The 22,208-nt window shown below is 41.7% G+C and overlaps 1 protein-coding gene across 10 annotated transcripts in view; it reads left to right on the top strand.

Moving 5' to 3' along the window:
• The window catches only part of bcas3 (BCAS3 microtubule associated cell migration factor), a 999,028-nt gene that overhangs the window by 475,945 nt on the left and 500,875 nt on the right, over window positions 1-22,208 (top strand). For all 10 annotated transcript variants that reach the window (XR_010968797.1, XM_068010741.1, XM_068010743.1 and 7 more), the window contains one exon: window positions 15,996-16,146. Coding sequence is in view for 9 of the 10 variants with exons in the window: in XM_068010741.1 (XP_067866842.1) it covers window positions 15,996-16,146 (151 nt within the window). In the remaining variant the exon portion in view is untranslated. The remainder of the gene's footprint in view (window positions 1-15,995; window positions 16,147-22,208) is intronic.

The following is a 22,208-nucleotide window of genomic DNA, read 5'->3' as shown; positions in this document are numbered from 1 at the left end:
TAAGGCATAGGTGGATAAGCAAGGGGGTGAAAGGTTATCGGAGGTAGGTGAAAATGTGGAATAATCAGTTCAGCCATGAACTTATTGAATGGCGGAGCAGGCTCGAAGGTCCAAGTGGCCGACTCCTGCTCCTAATTTGTATTTGTATACAAATCCTGTAGCAGGATCTCTAATTTTTCAATATCAAAAGGAGCAGTCTTATCTCCACTGCACTTTTGTGAACTTTACTGTCACCACCACAACTTCTCCTTTATTGGTAAGCTACATCCCTTTAACATCTGCTGCTTCTTCGGCTTTCACACTGCCCACCCAAGTGTGTTACAGACCAACCCCTTTGGGAAAGCATTTTATGAGGAAAGGTTGAGCAGGTTGGGCCCAAACTCATTGGAGTTTGGAAGAATGATAGGTTATTGTATTGAAACATAAAAGATTCTGAGGGGGCTTGACAAGGTAGATGCTGAAAGGATGTTTCCACTCATGGGGGAAGCTAGAACTAGGGGGCATAGTTTCAGAATAAGGGTTCATCAATTTAGGATGGAGATGAGAAACAATTTCTTCTCAGTGGGTCATGAATCTTTGAAATTCTCTACCACAGAGAGCTGTGGAGGGTGGGTCATTAAATATATTCAAGTCTGAGATAGACAGATTTTTGAACTATAGGGGAGTCATGAGTTCTGGGGACCAGGCAGGAAAGTGAAGTTGAGGCCAGGATCAGATTAGCTATGATCTTACTGAATGGTGGAGCAGGCTCGATGAGCGGTATGACCTACTCCTGCACCTATTTCTTATGTTCTTATTTTCTTAAATCTTGTGCTAGTAATTCATTCAAAGAAAGAACTTGCATTTATACAGCGGCTTTCATGATCTGAAGACATCTCAAAGCACTTCACCGCAATTGAAGTACATTTGAAGTAATGTAAGAAAAGAGGCAGCCAGTCTTTTGTGCACAGCAAGATTCCCCAAACGGCAATGTAATAATGACCAGATGATCTGTAATGGAAAAGAAAATCACACGTGGTGCAAAGAGAGGGAGAAGTAGCCAAAACTGGACCCTGTCTCTTCACAAAGGCATCAGTGGGTCTTCCATCACTGCCCATAGCTACTCCTGTCCTGGTCAGTGAAATCAGCAACAGAAGGCTGGAAAAACAGCAGGGATGCTGGGTCCCACCTCCACATTGTCATTTACAGGTGGCAGTGAAGGGATGGCCAGTGGTCTTCTCTGCTTGGGCAGGAGGAGGAAAATTTAGCCTTGGGGGCAGAAATGTAGAGGGAAATCCAGGCCTGTGAGTTAAAATCCTCAGTTGTGTGAATCATTTTCAAAAAAATTATCACCAGGGTTTCAGGAGTTAATATTTTGAAACCCCTGAGTACTGTGGAGCTTGGAAAGTTTAAATCCTCCTTTTCATCGACTCTCTGCCTTTGTTCAGAAGGACCTGGCGATTTGCCATTTTCACATAGTCTCTGTCGACCCTGTTCTCTGACAGAGAATAAATGAGCTTACATCTATTAGAGAGGAGGGAGAGAGCTGAATATAGAGAGAGTGTGGCCTTGGAATGGTATTACCTGGGAGTAGCTGCTGATGTCTTTTCCACAGATGCCTGGTCCTTGCAAAAACCAGTAAATCTTGCCAGGTTTATTTTCTTTACAGCATCTGCATTTTATAATAGTGCATTTAATTTGTTTTCACTTTGTCTGCTGGGATTTCTTTGCTCCGGCAATCTCTTTCCTCCCTATTTTTCTGGAAGTGAGCATTTTAATGATTACCGTACTGGGAATACGTGCAGGCTGGCTGCTGATCTCGACGTGACAGTCTTAAGAAAGTTGTCTTTCCCCCTGCCACCCCCAGCTCAGTGGCAGGATCATTGTACTTCCTGTGCATTTTCATTCCTCCTTTTATTAATATCTTTTTTAAAAAATGAAGTCCTGAATCCTGACTTTTGTTGTCTATTAAATGTCTGGGGGGAGAAAAACAGATGCATAAAAATATTATAAATACTCAGAAATATATATTAAATTTATATCACACTATCCCTAAGGTCTGGAATACACTAATTTGCTGAAAACCCCATAGCCGCAGATGCAGTCTGTTAGTCAAGTTCTGTACAAATATATAATATATACAAATTCAGTCCTCAATTCAGAGTCTGAATTGGAACTGATTTACTCGTTTCTTTTCAGGTTTGGGCATTGTAGTCAGTGAAACATAGGATTTCTTGTAAGATAGCAGTATACAGCTGGGTAACCGTTCTTCAATGAATCTGCAGTCTGGTTTCTGCAGGGAGTGCATAAGCAAGTGCTTCAAGTTCTCCGGAGCAACCAAAACCTGGGAAGTCAAGGCCTTGGAGCCTTTGTGCATCGACTTTAAACAAAAAAATTATTTTTAACATGTTTGACTTCATCTTCTTCAAAAAGAAGATAACTCTATTTGGTAAAGGTAGCACTGGGTGTAGAACTAACCATATGGATCAGATGTGTTTTCAAGGTCAATTCCCAATCTATGTTGAGTTAGCTGATCTCAGCTGGTTGGCACCTTAGTGCCTCAGGGAGGAGTATTCTGTTGTCAATAACTATGCAGTGACTCCTGCTGAAAAGTGTGTGTGTGTGTGTCTGTGTGTGTATCAGCAGTATACAGCATGGTTGTGATGCCATCTAAGGACAAATATCCTGTGAACGCTCATGATCTGGGTACGCCAGTCAAGAATGGCCACCTGAGTGATAGACTGTCGGACTGTAGAGCTACTAGGGTCCATAGAATCATGCCCCTAACAAGAGTAAAAGGCCTCAAGAAAGAAAATGAGAACGTTAAAGAGGGATAAAAAGGGAATGAGCCTGTAGGTTTAACGGTCCGAGCTATTCATTGTCTGTAGGCTGGATGATGAGGTTCTGAGGCAGTAAGAGCTCAATGCTAAACTTTATAGCACTGAATGATGGGGACCAAGCCAGAGTGTTAGGGTTTAATTCGTGAACATGCGTCCAGATTTTAAGTTGAACATCTGGCTAAATCTCATTTACCTTGGTGAGTTCTGTTTGGTCTGAATAATTACATTTGGCACATTAGAAAGAAGCAGTTTTTTTTCTCTCCGAATCCTGCATTTATGTGGTCAGTGATTTGGCAGCATATTAAAGATTATTATTGAGTAGGTTTCCTGTGCAGTGTTCTCAGTAAGTGATGGATGTTCAAGCATTTTCACCCAGCTAAAACAACTGGTGGCCAAAAGTCAGAGTGTGGTAGCCACTATATCAAATCAGACTCTGTGATGCAGGTCGATTGATTTCATAGTGCGTTTTCAATTTCAAAAAGATTTAGACTACATTGGCGCACAGCCCAGTGTCGCATTGCATTAGTGCACTGATGCCCTAAGCCTAAATTGATTGGATCGGATGTAGGTTCTCCACTATAGGTCACCAGTGTGGGGAGCTCCTGATCTCTGGGAAGCTACTGAACATAGGCAAATGGGAATATCAGAGAATATTCCCCTGCATGCTGTAGTTTACCTCTTAACCATCCAGTGACAGGCAGCATTGAACATAGGCTAAACACAGTGAAAGCTCAACTATTAGAAGAACTTGTTAACTCAAGGACCGATCAACATTTGGAATCATCTCATGAGTAATGGTAAACCAAAACGCACTCAAGATGCAGTTGAATAAAATGATGGGGGCACTGTAAGTTATTGTTTTTGGATGAATGCTCTAAGATCGGACACTTAGTTCGGATGTGGTGCATGGGAAGAGTTTTACAGTAAAATAAGTTACAAAATGGAGAATTGCATATTGCTTCGAAGTTGCAGCACAGAAGGAGGCCATTTGGCCCAATTGATCTGTGCCAGTGTTAAAGAGGGATAAAAAAACTTAAATTAAATATCAAATTATCTGTCTATTTCTTCCTATATCCAACAAGAAGTTTCTTGTTTCTGGCATCGGTACATCATGGTTAAGATATTGCACTTAAAAAAAGGTATTAAAAGAAGAGAAAGAAAGATAGTAATTTCCTGTTGGCATCACAAACTTTGATAATATGGTGTCTCTTCATGGGCAAGAGGCAGAGATTTAGAAGGAACTGTCAACCTACTGGAACTTCCCTTAGCATCTGTCTCTAGTTGACTTCATAATATGCCTACCTAGGCTACCTGCCCACAGGAGGTAACTGAGCAGTGTCCTTGAAGGGACCATTCAGGTTAAGCATAGCTCGGTCTAAGCAGCTTTATAAATCAAGGCATAGAGTACAAAAGCAAGGACTGGTTCGGCCTCAACTGGAATAACGTATCCAATTCTGGGCACCACACTTTTGGAAGAATGTGAAAGCTTTAGAGATGGTGCAGAAGAGATTTACAAGAATGGTTCCATCATCATGGGATAGGAGTTGAAAATTTTCCAGAATTTTCTGTTTTTATTTCAGATTTCCAGCACCTGCAGTATTTTGTTTCTTACTTCATGGAATGGGATGTCAGCTTGGTACTTGTTAAGATTTCTGACAGTATACAAACAAATATTTTAATTTTCTAGTTCCTCTCCAATTAAATTTTTAACTCCATTCCCTTCATTTTTAAAAAATAATTTGCCAATTTTTAACATCAACATCTTAGCTTCCATCTATGAAAAGTCTGTAATCTCATATCAAACTCAGAGTCTGAAAGGATTCCATTCGTTTGTTACGAAAGTGCCTGTATTTTGTTAAATATATTTTTTGAGGATTCATTTTTGAAAGATTGAAGAAATGTTAAACTTTAGGGTTTCCAAAGGGGATCATGTAAAGGCCACCTGACTTTGAAAAACAACCCCTGGAAATGTTTTTTTAAAAGGAGCACTGAGAGGTCTTATGAGGAAAACAAGCCTTTCCAGGAAATCCCTTGACTTCCAGCAACTACAACAAGCCTTTCCAGGAAACCACCTGACTTCCAGCTCAATAAACAACAGAGAACTTTGGACGCCTGGAGAACTTGTTGACAAAGAAGTGAAAGGTCACGATTAATGGAGGTCAAAATGTTGACCTCTTGTTGCCGGTTTCGCTTTTGGATTGTTTTGAGTTGGGATTGAACTGTATAAAAAGAGAGAGAACTTCTAAGGAGAGAAGAGAATTCCCTCAGAAAGAGAGAAGACCACAACCCAACTTGGCTTTTCAGCACCTCTCTAAAACACCCTGAGAAGTCCACTGTGTCAACTCATCTCCTCTCCTGTCTTTGAAGAAAAGTTTGCTAAATTAATTTTCAACGCCACCTGAAAAGATCTGTTCTAAAAGATCCCAGTGACCTGCCTATGTGTACTCAGAGGCCAGACTATATGCCAGTTTTGGAACACAACATATCTCATCTGCTGTTTCTTCAAGAATGAGCAAGTATTCAGCCCAAATGTTTATTTTTGTCTGTAATAGAGCTCAAAAAACAAAAATCCCTTTATTTTGCCAGTTAACTGGTGTATGTTTGTGTGTCAGTGTGAGTGGCTAAGATAAAAAAGGAACTTTTAATATTTTAATCTGTGTGTTTATGCTTTACTTAATTACTGGTTAAGACTTGTTTTATAATAAACTGATAATTTTGTTGTTTATTAAAGAAACCTGTTTGGTGTGTTTTATTCTGGGAAAAATAGAATATATGATTGACCGTTATCAGTAAGTGGGAAAACATTTAAATATGTGTTGTGACCTGTGGAGAAGTGGAACTAGAATAAATAGTGCGCTCCTCCCACCTCGGTCGTAACAGTTATACAATTCATACATTTCCCCTGGTCCTGGTGGAGACAAAGCCCTAATCGCAGAATTGGGCACAAACTGCTCACAATTTTCCGTCCGTAAACCTAAACAAAACAAGCATACTGTTAAATCATTTGAGTTCAGATTTTCACAAGTCATACTAAAGCTTGTACAGAGCTCTGGTCAGGAGGCCATCCAGGCCCTTGAGATGGTATGCAGAAGAGCAATCACGCTGAAGCTTAGCGTTAAAAGGGATGGTACAACAGCATAATTAGGACTTGTTCATTATTGAAAAGAAACATATCAAAGAGGATACAACAGGGTAGATAACAACAGGTCATGTAAACCCAGAACAATATTGACTGATATTCCAAGGCCAATTGTTTACACAGTGTTAATTCAAATTCAGGTGTTGATTTGGAATTGGTCCCTGCACTTTTAATGGGGACTTTTGCTGAAGGAGCATCACCTTCTATTTAACTTGGTTGCTTCAAACTGGAACGAGGGTACAAGTTTTCAGGTGACGTCACTGTTAATCCTCAAACGTTACAAATTACCTTTGAAGCTAACGTTGTCAAACAAAACACTAAAGAACATAGGCAGCCTTTGTCCCAGCCCTGATTGTTATCACAGGTCTGAATGAACCTCGGACACAGTGTGGGAAAGGAGTCTGCTTTTCTATTCCTTCTTTCCTTTTTTTATTTAAACAAATAAAACCAAAGCATTCTATTCATTATTAATGAGGAGTTCAAGACTGGTTCTGGTTCTGCTGAATCTTATGTTGCTGTTCCTTGGACTTGGATTCCTTTATTTAGATTTTGCTGGGGATATTTAAGTGGGCTTGATGTCTCATAAAACATTTGAGCAATTTTTTATAAGGAATGTTTGGCTGATGGCCTTAAGACTGGAGCTGTATCAGCAAGATCCAATCCACCAATTTAATTTTAGTGCTCTTAGAAATAAAGGTTAGGGGTAGAGCATCAAAAGGAAAATTAGAGAAAAAATATTTTTATACATACATACAAAATAGCAACTATAGTACCTGATAGTTCCAGAATCTTCAACCTCCATTTATTGGTTTCAATTCTAGTACTGTCTCGAATATCATTCAGTCCTAACTCCTCTTCTTCGCCCCATGCTGTTGAATATTTGAGAAAGCAGAGTTCTAGTTGTAGAGGAAGCTACCAAACCCAATTCTACCCTGCAGTAATAGGCTGGCTGTGATCCTATGCTAGACCTTTTGGGTAGCAGTTGTGTGCCACAATATTAGTGTTTGAACCCACTGCCACTGCAGTAAAGTGCTGGTATGTGGCACATGGGCTTTAACATTCTAGGATTGGTGTACTAAATATTGATTCTTGAGCATACTAGGCATTGTGTCCTGGTGCAATGTATCTGAGAGTTATAGGTGATTTTCTATTTAACAAGTTCCCAGATTCAACCAGTTTGCATGGGTGAGGAGTATTTTTCCAGAGGTGGGGTAATATTGGAAGATGTCTCAATCCAGACCAGTCTGTATTGCCTCTTGACTGCCAGTCACATGGGGCTGGATTTTCGAACAGCTGTGGGATCAGGATCCGTTGCAGGTGTGATTTCAAAATTGTGCTCCAGGAGATTGTCTCGGGATCCCGATGCCTCTGGGACTGTTTGTAAGTTTCAAAGGGCTGGTGGGGTGGGGTGGGGGGGGCGGGGTGGGAGAAGGGGTTGGAGGGAACAGGAAACTACTCGCCGCCAATTAACGACCCCTTAAGCTCCTTAAGGATCTTGATAAGGGGCCTGTGCAGAATGGAATTTTTAAACGTTACTTCAGCGAACCCAAACAGTCTCGTGCGCGTGAGTGCACAGCTGTCGGGTTTGCCGTGGGGCCAAATAAAGTTATTTGTCTTACAACTGTTTTTTAATGGACCTTTCTTGCGCTGGTGCTAGCGCTGGACCTTCATTTTTCCTGCATGGCCCTTTTCATCCCCATTGGCGCTGCTGGCCCGTAAGGAGCTGTCTGCTCTCTTTGGCAAGCCCCCAACATGCTTGCCGCCTGCTTTTATGCTGGTGCCAGGCAGGCAGCTCCAGGCTCCTGGAGATGCTCAGTGCCACTAATTGGGTGGCAATTAGGGCATTTAAATTGAAAAATAGCGTCACAAGAGTAATGCAGCTGAGGCGCGGATTCAGGGCCTGGAATTCACCTGGGCATTGGGTTTCCAATCCCAATTTAAAATTCTGACCCTTGGTATCTGGGGCTGCAGCCTCACAATATTTCTGAAGTCATTGATGGAAATAGGGGTTAGTTTTACCTTAACTCCCAATTCCCAGCAACCCTGATACTCATTGTTTTCAACGGTGTTGCTGGGAGTTGAGACTTGGTCAGGGTAGGTCAGATTTCTGTCCCTGGCCTCTAAACTATGACATCCACCTGCTTTTATTTTCTTTTAATTTGGACTCCAGGGGCTGAATTTTCAATTGCAGGAGGAGCGAGTAGGGTTGTGGGTGCACATTGAAAATTGCATTCCTGGAGGGTGTCGCTGGATCCCCACGCTTCTGGAACACGATGCAATTTTCAAAAGGAGGGGAACCAGAACTCACTCTCTTCCAATTAACAGCCCATTAAGTTCCTTGAGGAGCTTGTTAACAGGCCGGGAGGGCCTGGAGGCAATTTTCAAATCGGAAATCACCAAATACGAGTTGCTGGAAACTGCAAAGTTTTTTTTTAAACCAAAAATTTTTTGCCATCAGGGGTTTCGCTGTGAGATTGGGTGCAGTACCGTTTGCCTGGCCGTTTGGCTGATTCTCTGAGCACTGAGGCTTCTGGCTGTAATAGTTCCTGCCTCCTCTCTTGTGCAAGGCAACAGCAGACCCTGCCATGGCTGCCGTCTGCCTTTGAGACTCCTAATCCAACAGGCATCTCACACCTCCTCACAGAGCTCCCCTTGAGCCCAATTAGGGCATTAGCATTTGAAGATTGTGTCACATGAGCGATGCAGCGCAGCGTCGGGATCCCAACCCTGATTTCAGAATGAAGCCTCAGGAGTGCAAAGTCCGTGAGCTGGCTCTTGCCATTTATGCTGTTAAAAATGACTCCTGGATCCAAGCTGACTCTCAGATACCACAAAAATAATATAAGAATGTTTGAAATTAGAGGCTCTGATTGGGAGACCAGATACCTGTTGGTTAGCTTTTTAAAATTGTGATTATTTTTAAAAATTAAACAGGGAAGCTGTATTACTTAAAAAAAAATAGAATATCTCCATTGTAAGGTGTTATTTTGGAGAATGACAACAAACCTGCAAAATACGCCATTGCTTTTCACATGTAGTAATTTTCTGTTATAGAATCTGTTCATCGTAGAATTGTAATAACTTTCCCTGCACCTTTCTACACCTTAATATCATTTAAGAGAAATTCTGTAACAGTATGAAATGTATATGTTAAATAATGCAGTTTTAAAATAAATCCCATCAGTAATTTGAGTTGGAGTACTGTGTATAGTTCTGGGCACCACACTATAGGAAGGATGTGATTGCACTGGAGAGGGTGCAGAAGAGATTCACCAGGATGTTGCCTGGGCTGGAGCATTTCAGCTATGAAGAGAGACTGAAAAGGCTAGGGTTGATTTCCTTAGAACAGAGAAGGATGAGGGGGGTCATGATTGAGGTATACAAAATTATGAGGGACGTTGATAGGTTAGATAGGAAGAGACTTTTTCCCTTAGCGGAGGGGTCAATAACCAGGGGCATAAATTTAAGGTAAGGGGCAAGAGGTTTAGAGTGGATTTGAGGGAAAAGAATTTCACCCAGAGGGAGGTTGGAATTTGGAATACACTGCCTGAAGGGGTGGTAGAGGCAGGAACCCTCACAACATTTAAGAAGTATTTAGATGAGCACTTGAAACGCCATAGCATACAAGGCTACGGGCCAAGTGCTGGGAAATGGGATTAGAATAGGTAGGTGCTTGATGGCCGGCACGGACACGATGGGACGAAGGGCCTGTTTCTGTGCTGTATAACTGTATGATTCTATGACTAAAGTAGATCACATATAAATTCTATATTAATATATATGTGTATATTAATATTGGTGCTTATTTAGAATATTGCATCAAAATTCTCAAAGTGCTTCATGCAATCAGTTACTATCTTGTTTTTACTTTTTGCCTCATTGTGTTCATGTAGCTCATGCAACAGGCTCCAAAACAACATAATAGTTTCTAAGTTACTATTTACTTTAATTCAGATACCTTAAACAATATTACATCTAAAAACAACCATTGTAAGTAATTCCTGTGTATAAGTGGGGTTTTATTTTTTGTGTGTTTCTGTTCTAACGCTGACACGAATGACAAAACCAGTGGCTTGTTAGTAGAAAGAAGCCAGCAACATTTATAAAGAAATTCCGATAAAGGAATAGTTTGTTAAAAGTTACTTTGCCGTCAAATGAATGGACTTGTAGTTTTCTAAGCATGGATGAGAGGTGGTGACAAAAGCTGAAGTTGGTCTTTAGAGACAGACTAAATTCATTAAGAGTTTCCCCTTCCTCTTTCCTACCTTTACTCTATTTGAAGCGTCATTATCTCCTTTCAGTCTGCAGTGTCTCCTGTTTCTTTTAGAACTTTTTCTTGTTATTTCTTCCTCACAAAAGGGCTGGCTGCTCTGGAGGGGTGGGGGGGCAGTGTGGTTGGGGGGTGGGGAGGGGTGAGCTGTTTTGAAATTTTAAGAACCCTCTTCAGCCCAGAATTGGGCGGATTTGATCTGGGATTTGTGTAGTGTGGAAAGCTTTGGTTATTTAGGAGACTAATCTTTAATACGCCATCTCTTTTGTAAAGAACAAAGGCAACATTTCGGGGTATTGTCAAAACAAAGAAAAACGAGTTTCTAAACCATTTAATTCACTGTTGCTTGTCGATTTTGAACATTTTGGTTCCATTTTCACTGGACTAATTCTATTCATTGATATTTTTTCATCTTTGTTTTCTTTCCTTTTCATTGACATTTGGTCCTTGTTTGTTTTTAAAACTATATTTTTCTTTTCCATTAAAATAATTAGTTGAAATATTTTGAAATCAAAGGGCAAGCACAGGTGTCCGTATAAATATTTAAACAGTGAGATTGCCTATTGTAGGGATTCCTGACATTGAGCTTCATATAACTGGGGGACACGGAGGTCAATGCATCTTGCGAGATTGTTCCTTCATTCTTGAAAACTACCTCTGGGTTTCTATTTCTGCTCGATTGACTATTTCTGACCTGTTTTTTAAAAAAATAGCTCCCAATTAAAAAAAATAATTTCATATTTCGTGTACTTTAAACATTTCTGTTTGTGCAAGAATCCTATTGTGTTTTTAATAGGAAAAGTTTAGTTGAACTTGGGACCAAAATCTCTATATTTACTTAACACTTGAGCCCTGAGATTTTTTTAACTGGTGGGGGGAGTGGGGGAGGGTCCAATTCATTATATAATAAAATGACACCATCTGTCGATTAGTGGTGCAGGTATATAGCCAGTGTTGTGTCGCTTTACCAGAAGGCCGCCTCACACTTGGGTTTGGCACTGCACAGAATATTACCCTGGTGCAGTGTCAAACTAGACTTAAAGAAAAATGTTCAGGACAACCTTGAGATGTCCTTGTCACTTTATAAACTTTTTTAATAACATTTTGACATGTGAACTTTCAAAAGATTTAAAGCTTCTGCTCACTGTTTCTAGTATTTTCTGTTTTTGTTTCATATTTCCCTCAATTGCAGCATTTTACGTTGTTGTTCATTTAAAGTTTACTGATTTTCATGAAAGCAGACAAACATGTGTAGAGCTCTCTCCTGGCTATGTGTTTGTTTCCGGGATGTGGATGACACTGGCAAGGCTACATTCATTGCCTGTTCCTAATTGCCCTGAGAATGGTGGGCGTCTTTCTAAAGCAAGTATTTGCTAGGCCACAGAGGATGGAGTCACACATAAGATAGATTGAAAACAGGTGATGGCTTTGTTTTCCTGAAGAACGTCAATGAACCAGTTAGTCACTTTTTCCTACCTGTAAATGACCAGATGTATTGAATTCAATTTACCATGGTACCAATCTGCTGTACCCTTGCAGAGAGAAAAGGTTTGTGAAATTTTTTCATGAGTTTGTCGCCTCTTTTAATGGTGTGGTCTTTTTAAAAGTGTGGTAACAGTGCAGTGGAGGACAGCATGGAACAGTAGAACACATGGCTCTCTGTGTGGCAAGTGCAAACACATTGGGCATATGTTTTTGTTGAATTATTTGACATTTGCGTAACTAGAGGACCGGGTAAGTTAAAACAAAAGCAAAATACTGCGGATGCTGGAAATCTGAAACAAAAACAAGAAATGCTGGAATCACTCAGCAGGTCTGGCAGCATCTGTGGAAAGAGAAGCAGAGTTAACGTTTCGGGTCAGTGACCCTTCTTCGGAACTCACTGACCCGAAACGTTAACTCTGCTTCTCTTTCCACAGATGCTGCCAGACCTGCTGAGTGATTCCAGCATTTCTTGTTTTTGTTTGGGTAAGTTAAAACATTGGGCTGGATACTGGTGGCGAGCTCAAAAAATTGAGCCACACGCCAAAGTACCACCACGATTTTAAGCGCGGTGGCTCATTTAAATAGCCAGGGCGGCCTGCCCCCCCACCCCCCCAATCATGTGGAGGGGACGGGCTGTCTGTCCCCGGCAATGGAGTCAGCTGCATGTGCACAAGCACTGATGCCATTTTAAAAGGGCAGTCAGCCTGCTGGGATATTTAAATTTTTAAAGAGATATCCCCCAGAATTACATAAATAAAGTTACAATGCCCCTTTCCCACAACCCACCCACCCCCGGTAACAATTACATTAACTATTTGTCCTTTACACCCCCTAAAACACTTGCCTTTAACATCTGACCGTCGCCCCTCCCCAAGTTTAAAGTACAACCCTTCCCACCATCCCCTACACCCATAACGTTTATTTGACCCCGTCCTCCCCACTCCCGCACTAATAAACCTACCTCCTGCCCCCTCCCCACCAGTGTTGCACCTCGTTTCTCCAGAAGGGGATCTGAAGGTGCGGGAGGCCCTCAAGATCTGAGGTAAGTATATGTAAATACATTCGTTTTATTAATTTGAATATGGTGATTGTGGCCCCGTCGCTGAGTGGCAGGAGGGCCGCCACAGTGTCTTGCTGACGCCTGGAGGATTGGACCGGGCCCTGCCGGCATCGAAGTCCATGGCAGGCCTCATCTGGAGCCATCTTGAGGCCCCCACCCCACGACGGATCTCGACGTCGCGGGCTGCTTAAAATCCAGTCCATTGAGTCTAAGAGAGATGAGGGTGAAAATGATGAGTTTGAATACGCAATCCTGCTGGGAGTAAGGTGTTGGAAAGCAGAGCACATTCCTGGAGAGCCTGGGTAAATTAGAATACTGTCCCCTGGGGGAGTGCATGAAATAGTTACTACCCTTGGGGTAGTGATTGAGGTAGTGAGTTATAATGCAGCACATTCTTTCGCCTCTAGAACCCTGCTTTCAAACCAGCTTTGGCTACTTAAAGACAAACACATTTGATCTTTCTGGTGGCAGTTGAGATTCAGGTTGTGGAATAAATAGATTTAGGTTCAATCACCCTGAACCCAGAATTGTTCTGTAGTTGTATGTCTTTTTTCTTGCAGAACTACAGCGGTGTGGGACTGCAGATAAATTCATAGCTTTCTAACATACTGATAAACTCTGGCCTGATCTGAGCAGAAAAATTCAATGAACAAATGGCAATCTAGTACATTACCTTGTACAGAACTCCAGGGGATCAATCACTTCCCTAGGGAATCAACCACTTTCCTTGCTTGCCATTCACTTTCTCCATTTGGAAGTCGAGGAGACTAAACTCCTCATCATTGTACAGGAATTATGGTCCAGCAGTAACAATTAAATTCCGTGTACCTTGGGATATGTTTGTCCCAATTAGTTATATTTCCATTTTCAGTTAATCCATTGTCTAAACTAACTCAAGTCTCTTGCTTGTTAACAAATTCCAATGATATATGATTTCAATAAATTTTAATATTGTGTTTTGCTGCCCTCATTTTGATTCACTTTGCAGAGTAAGTAAGTGGACAGAGGTAAAAATTCTGCAGGCTGGCTATTTAATGTGCAGTCTGATCTGGGAGTAAAAGCATCTCGGCATCTAAGTTATACACTTAACATTCAGACGTGTCATATTTCCTGCCACCTCTCTTACTGCTTTTGTTACATGGCCAGGATTCCAAATTGTTTCAGTGTTGGATCAAGAACTTTTATCTTTTCTTTACAGTTTTATTTATTTATTGAGGCTGCAGACCATGCCACTTGTAACTTTGTTCTAAAATGTGCAAAGTTTTTTTTCCCCCAGTAAGACACCATGAGACAGTGACTGCAAATTTCACTGCTGTTTTTTGTCTTTGAAGAACCCGTGGCTTTGTATCATAATACAATAGGTATTATGTTACTGTGGTTTGAGTTGTGCACTCCTTCTTCCTTCCTTAAAGTCTCTTAAGAAGCTAAAGATAACTCTTGGCGGGCTGCTGGGATAATAAACATCTGTGGTACACTTTCTATTAGTTGCCTTTCCGACCAAAGTGTGGAAACTTAGAGAAAAAGAACTTAGAATTAAGTTAACCCTTATGAGGCTAATATCTAATAGCTGTTTTACTTTGATAATACCCTGTTATCAGAAAGGCGTGGTACACCCTCCCACCATCTCCGCACCCCCTCCCCCCCCACTGCTGCCACTCGCCAGTGTGAAGGAGGTGAACATTGCACTTCCATTGACACCCAGGACTTGACAGCTCTCATGGGAAGTAGTGAAAAACACATTCTATTGGTTCTGAAATACTTTCAGCTGGGTCTGCGGGCACACAGCAAAAGAAAAATCGAAGTATCCACCTCCTCCACCATGGCTGCAGCAGCTCATCAGAGCTTCTTTGACAGCGTCTCCCAAACCAGTGACCTCTACCGCCTAGAACAGCAAGGTGCATAGGAACATCATGACTAATGAGTTCACTTCCAACTAACACATCATCCCGACTTGGACATATATTACCCACGTCACTGGGTTAAAGTCCTGGAACTCTCTACCTAACAGCACTGTGGGAGTATCTTCACCACATAGATTTCAGCGACTCAAGAAGCAGGCCCACCACTTGCTGAAGGGCAAATAGGGATGGGTAATAAATACCCGCGTTAAGAGCGGCACTCACATCCTTAGGAGGAGAAAAGAAAAATGAGGAAGGAACTCAAAGATTGTATGGTCTTTGCTTTTGGACAGCTCACCCATTGCATTCCATGAACATGAAATGTTTAATATTTTATGCTGCTTTGCTTTTAAAGTGTTGTGATTGATCTCAGCCACAATGAAAACGTGTGGTGTTCATGTGCAGATCAATGAGGTTGCTTGTACAAAAACATAATGTGTGTGTGACTGTTGCTGATATGTGAATAGTCTTCTGCCAAAGGGTGTGTGGATCTTGTTCTCCCTGTGTGACTTTAGGCAGTACCACACACAAGTGTGGCTTTGGATAGATACTTGTGAAGCTTAATTTTAAAACTTTGAAATTAGCAAGAGTGTAAGCATTGAAGGCATTGGACTAGTACTCAAATTATTACTACTGGACCCACTCCAGGTATCAATAACTACAAACTCCAAATTGTTTATTGCAGTCCTGCTGGGGATCAATATAAACACTGTGAATATCAGTTTAAAACTCCTGGAGTTACTCTAAAGACCAATATAAACACTAATACAAAACCAAAATACTGCAGTTGCTGAAAATCTGAAATAAAATCAGAAAATGCTGGTAATACTCAGCAAGTCAGGCAGGATCTGTGAAGAGAGAAACAGAGTTGACATTTCAGGTTAATGTCCTGTCGTCAGAAGAAAAACGAAGGTCATCGACCTGAAACATTATCTCTGTATCTCTCTCCACTGATGCTACCTGACCTGCTGAGGATTTCTACCACCCTCTGTTTTTTATAACCAATATAAAGAGTATGGGCATAGGCTGCTGCCAGGAGTCAACCTACTGAAGTCACTCTGGATATCAATGTGCATGTAATATTAAAACACCTTTGAATTAGCATCACTTAAAGCATTGTATACTGCATCTGTCAACTGAATCACATAGAATGGCAGTTTATTCAGTGCTGTGGGGGTTAAGCATCCCATTTGAAATAGACATTACATTTAGTGTTAAAGGGTGGGCGATATCAGCAAACCATTCAGGGAAATAGCTTAAGTTTTGATACGTTTGTAGTTTTGGGGCAATAATTCTTACTTTTTTTCTCCTCTCTATTTTGCAGGCAAACTGAGCAGCCAGGATAGTTACAACAGTTTCACAAACAACAATCTAGGAAATCCACGGCTCTCACCAATTCCAACCCTGACGATCGTATTGCCCCTGGCGCAGATCAAACAGCCCATGACACTGGGAACCATCACAAAGCGCACAGGGTAATGGATTTTGACTTGAGTTTCCAGTATGATTTTAATAGCACAAGGAACCAAGCAGATTAACATAAAACATATGTATAGACACCGCTCACGCTTGCTCAGCATATCCACATGCAAATCGAGTAAATGGCAAGGCCGTCTTTAATGCATTGCCACCATAATAAGCTCTACTAGACCTGACTACACTACACATGTTCCTGTGCTGTTGTTACCCTGATAATTTAAACAGATGGAACAAGTGCAGGTGGCACCTTAAGGGAAGCCTGAAAGTTAATAATGACAAAATTCAGAATAGATGATCTGCAGGGTATGCCAGTTACTTAAACGTAGCAGGATGGTTCAGTTAATTTTGGGGCAGTGGTAAATGCATCATCAGTGTAACATGTGGCAGTTTAAAGAAAAAACATGCTGAAATAAAATGCAGTGTCCGGAACAGTCTGCCGGGGAGGCAGATAGTGTCAAAAGGCGGTAAAGGGTTTAGAGGGTGAAAAATAATGTGCTTTTTTTCATTTTGAATATTGGAAACCGCAGTGGTCTTTTCCTGTCACGTACTTCCTCATGTTTCCATTTGATTTCCCTTTATTCTTGCCATCATGTGTTTGCAGGATAATACAGAAAAAAACCTGAATTACACAGTAGCTTGGCCAGCATCTAGTATGAGAAAGAAAAGATAGGTTCTAGTTGCAGGCATAGCCTATTCATCAGAACTCAGTTCCGATAAAAGGTCGACAGCTGAATGTTAATTCATTTTCTTCTCTTGGAAAAGTAAATGTTAGTGCAATTGATCTTATGCAGTGAGGTGGGCTGATAGACTGCTGAGTGAAACTTGGAACTCCTCATTTCCGTGGATTCCCAAACACAGTGGTGGCACTGCTGCCACTTTTGCCCTGGATTTGGTGTACATTTACAGGTGTACCATGTGTAGGGGAGGTGAGAAGAGAGGGCTGTCATAAAACGCTTCAGTAGTTACCAGACACTTAGTTAGTTCAGGTCTGATGAAGGATTTATGCCAAAATGTTAACCAATCTTTTGTCTTCTTTCGACTCCTCCACTGTTGCTAAATTATCAGACTACTTATCCGACAACCAGTACTGGACGAGCAGAAATTTCCTTCAATTAAATATTGGGAAGACTGAAGCTGTAGGTTTGCCTCCTGGCTCCAAACTCCATTCCTTAGCTATCAACTCCATCCCTCTCCCTGGCAACAATCTGAGAGTAAGCCAGTCTGGTCGCAACTTTGGTGTCACACTTGGCCCCGAGATGGGTTTCCGGCCTCATATTCATGTCATCACTAAGGCTGACTATTTACACCTCCGTAACATTGCCCGACTTCGTCCCTGTTTCAGCTCATCTGCTGCTGACGTCCTCATTCATGCCTTTGTTACCTCTAGACTTGACTATTCCAACGCACTCCTGGTTGATCTCCTACATTTTACTCTTTGTAAACTTGAGGTCATCTAAAAGTCTGCTGCCCATGTCTTAACTCGCACCAAGTCCCGTTCCTCTATTACCCCTGTGCTTGTTGATCTACATTAACTCCCGGTCAAGCAACATCTTGATTTTAAAATTCTCATCCTTGTTTTCAACTCCATCCATGGCCTTGCCCCTCCCCATCTCTGTAATCTCCTCGCCCCACAACCCTCCAAGATATCTGCGTTCCTCTTATTCTGGCCTCTTGTGCATCCCTGATTTTAATCACTGCACCATTAGTGGCACCTTCAGTTGACTAGGTCCTAAGCTCTGGAATACCCTTCCTATACCTCTCCGCCTCACTTTCCTTCTTTAAGACACTCCTTAAAATCTACCTCTTTGACCAAGCTTTTGGTCATCTGACCAATGTGCATTTTTTAAATTTCAAATGTCTTTTGTGCACAACCATAATTTCACAAAATGATGATGATTTGAGTTCAATATTACTGCACAGTCTAGGTCTAAGAAATAATATGATAGATCCCATGTATCAACTACAAAAAACTTTGTGGTTGCTTAAATGTTCATGAGTGTAGAGGGATTTCTGTCGTGGGAGTTAATGTACCTAATGGTGATTATGCTCGACGACACTCAGCTCTATCTCACCACCATCTCTTTGCACCCCTCCACTGTCTCTGATTTGTCGTACTGCTTATCCGATATCCAATATTGGATAAGTAGAATTTTCCTCCAGCTGAATATTGGGAAGACTGAAGTCATTGTCTTTGGTCCCCTCCACAAATTCCATTCCCTGGCCATGGTTTCCAGCCGTGGCAACTGTCTTAGTTTGAGTAAAACATTCACAATCTCAGTGTTGTGTTTGGCCCATGGATGAGTTTCTGATCACACATCTGATCACACATCCGTGCCATCAGCAAAACTGCCTACTTCTACCTCCATAACATCGTTCCACTCCAACCTTGCCTCAGTTCAACTGCTGCTGGAACCCTCATCCATGCCTTTGTTGCCTTAGACTTGACTATTCTAATAGCTCCCTACATAAACTTCCACCCTACATAAACTTGTGCTCATCCAAAACTCTGCTGCCTGTGTCTTAACCTGCACCAAGTCCTGTTCACCCATCATACCTTTGCTTGCTGACCTTCACTACTTCCAGTCCAACAACACCTCAATTTTAAAATTCTCATCCTTGTTTTCAAATCTCTCCATGGCCTCGCCCCTCCCTATCTCTATAACCTTCAGCTAGCCCCACAGGCCTGCACTCTTCCCATTCTGGCCTCTTGTGCATCCCCGATTTTAATCACTCCATTGGTGACCATGCTTTCAGCTGCCTTGGTCCAAAGTTCTGGAACTCCCTTCCTAAACCTCTCTGCCTCTCTTCCTGTCTTGTCTCTTTTAAGATGTCCCTTAAAATTTATGTCTTTAATCAAGCTTTTGGTCATCTTTCCCTGATAGCTCTTTCTGTGGCTTGGTGTTTTTATTGATGTCGCTCTTGTTAAGTGCCTTGGGATTTTTTTACTATGATAAATGCAATATATAAATGTAAGTTGCTGTTGTTTTGTTGTTGATAATTATAATTGCCAAATGAGGTATATTATCTTTTGATCATTAATGGTAGCTCAGGGTCAATGTGTAGAAAACGGTCTGTCCAATTATGCTCAGTTTCATTTCCTGACTTGAGAGCTGACTTTTAAGCCACGTTTGTGCTCATTAAATAGCTTCCCCTACACAGCACGAACAACAGGAATATTTTGAACAATGGCTGTCATTACCAGTTTGGTGCAGGTGGCATATGCAGCTGTGGGTAATTCTTGACTGCACTGAATACGACTCCTGGCTCCCATCAATCCCTCCATTTCCTTTCACCCAGACAAGCTCCTTCCTGGGATCAGCTTACCTGAAAGTTCCAACCAGATCGTCACCTCCTGAACAGCAGCTTTTAATCTTTAACCTTCATTGATGTGGAACTTACTGGAGCCATCCCAGCTACCGACTGCAGCTGGCCTTTACCTGAGTGTCCAGTGTAATACTGCAAGAAAGTTTTCTTTTCTACAGCACAGCAGAGATGACATCACACAACAGCTCAGGCCAGGTAGTCACATTGTACAATGATAAACTGTCTTTCACAACGCACAGAGAAACTATAACCTGGAAATTACAAGAGAGATGGAAAAACTTGTATTCATCTAGTGCTTTTCATGACTTCAGGACATCCCAAAGCATATTACAGCCAATGAAGTACTTTTGTAATGTACAAGAACACAATATAGTGCAGTAGTAGTATTGCATTCCAATGCTTAATGCATTTGTATGATAGGGTCATCTTGACTCAGTTGGTAGTCACCTCTGCTCTGAGTCAGATGGTTGTGGCTTCAAATCCCACATTAGGATTTAAGTACCTAATCTAAGTGCAATACTTAGGGAATGCTGCATTGTTGGAGCCATTGGCCTTTGAATGTAATTTTAAACCTAGGCTTTGTCTAGCTATTCAGATGGATGTTGGAGATCTCATGGCCCTGCTGAAAGAGTGAGGAGCATTCCAAGTATTCTGGCCAACATTTCTTCCTCAACCAACACTAACAAAGACATGTTAATCGATCATTTATCTCACTGCCGTTCTAAAGTGTGACTTAAGAGAGGAAAGGGATGCGGAGAAGTAGAGGAGTTTGGAAAGGGAGTTCCAGAGCATAGGGACTAGATGGCTGAAGGCACAACTGCCAGTGATTGGGGAGAGGGAGGGGAGGAGGCACAATAGGCCAGAGTTGGAGAAGCAGAGTTACAGAGGCGGAGCTGAGCTGGAGGAGATCGCAAAGATGGCGGAGGATGAAGTCATGAAGGGACTTAAGATGAGGATTTTATATTGGATGTGTTGGGGGACTGAGAGTAGTGTAGGTCAGCAAGCACAGGAGTGATGGGTGAACGAGACATGGTGCAGGGTAGGATATAGGCAGCAGAATTTTGGAAGAGCTGAAGTTTATGGAGCATGGGATGGATGTGCAGGAGAGCATTGGAATAGTTGCGTCTAGAGGTGAAAAAGTTATGGGTGAGAGTTTGAGCAGCAGTTGGGCTAAGGCAGGAAGGAGATGGGCAATGTCATGCAGGTGGAAGTAGGCAGTCTTTGTAATGGAGATAATATGGGGGTAGAAGCTCAGGTCAGGCTTAATAGGACATCGAGGTTGTGGATAGTTTGATTCAACCTGAGACAGAGGCTAGGACAAGAATAATATCAATGGCAAGAGTACAGAGTTTGGCGCGGGGGCTGAAGATAATGGCTTCAGTCTTCTCGGTGTTTAGCTGGAGCAATGGAGTAGTCGAGAAGTGTTGGAGAGGCAGAGCTGGTTTTCATCAATATATATGAAAATTGACCCTATGTCTTCGGACAATGTTGCTGACACAATATGCAGAAGAGGAAAAACAAAAGGATAGATCCTTGGGGGATTCCAGAACTAACAGTGATGCAGCAGGAAGAGAAGCCATTGCTGGTGATGCTCTGGCTACAATTGGATTAGTGATACTGGAGCCAACCATAATGGGAAAGATAAAGAGTTTACCGGAGACAAGGGCATCAAAGGTGGTTGTGCAGATTGACATCTGCCGCGATATCATGGCAAAGGGCATGCCAGGTTCTAGGCAGTAGATTGTTATAAGAGACATGGGGGAGACTTTTATTCAGTGGTTGAATACAGAAGGATTGGGGTTGGAAGCAATGGTCCCACTAAGCTGTGTGGCCATGCAGCAACCCGAAGGTTTCTATACAGGATGTGCATAAGTGGGCCTCTTTAAGTTACTGCATGTGCGCGGCCACCCAAAATAATTTAAAGGGCCCGCACACTTGAACAAATTGGCCACACACGGCAAAAAAAAAATTGTGGGTACTTTGGTTGGAAGGTGGTAGATGATGTCGATGGCTTTCAGTGATGGAGACCATGGAGTGGAAGAGCTATGTGAGGTGGCAAGGTTGAAACTCTAAAGGCTATATTGAACTGTTCTAACAGTAGACTTACAGCAATATTGTTTTTTTTTAAACTCAGTAATAAAATTGTTTCAAAGAATGGAAGTTTAGCAGTAAACACTTTGAACATTTTACTAATGATAGATGTCTGTGTGGCAGTTGGCAGAATCTGAATTTACAACTTTTCTGGCAATCTGGCCTGGAAAATTTAGGCAAATATTAAAACGTTGAAAGAAATCAATCGATTTTTCTTCAATATAATTCTGCTGTTGAAAGTTCTAGAGTTGTCGATGTTTACAATAACAGCTGGGCAGTCTAGTTTTGTTGGAAAGCAACAGCAATTGTAACAGTATTACTAAACTTTTGGAAGATGGTCATTGGACAGAAGAAGCATTTCACACCATGTTTCAGGGCACCTCATTTGCTCCTGACTGCTACTCTGCATCCAGAGCAACTATTTGGCCCTTTCTAATGGGATAGTGAATAGTCACCAGTGAAAAGGAACCCAAGTAGAATTAACATAAGGTGAGTTTCTAGCCACTGATTGTAAATAGAAATATAAACTGTCTGACTTGATTTGTTCCATCTTTAAAGGGGCCATAGGAGCTACTGTGAAATTTGCCAATTTTTCTTATGTCCACACCTGATGGAAAATGACAACAGTTGTTTTTTTTTAGAG

Source organism: Heterodontus francisci, chromosome 30 (genome assembly GCF_036365525.1).
Source record: "Heterodontus francisci isolate sHetFra1 chromosome 30, sHetFra1.hap1, whole genome shotgun sequence".
Taxonomy (NCBI): domain Eukaryota; kingdom Metazoa; phylum Chordata; class Chondrichthyes; order Heterodontiformes; family Heterodontidae; genus Heterodontus; species Heterodontus francisci.
The sequence above is the reverse complement of the archived record's forward strand: the minus strand, read 5'-3'. Positions and strand labels throughout refer to the sequence as shown.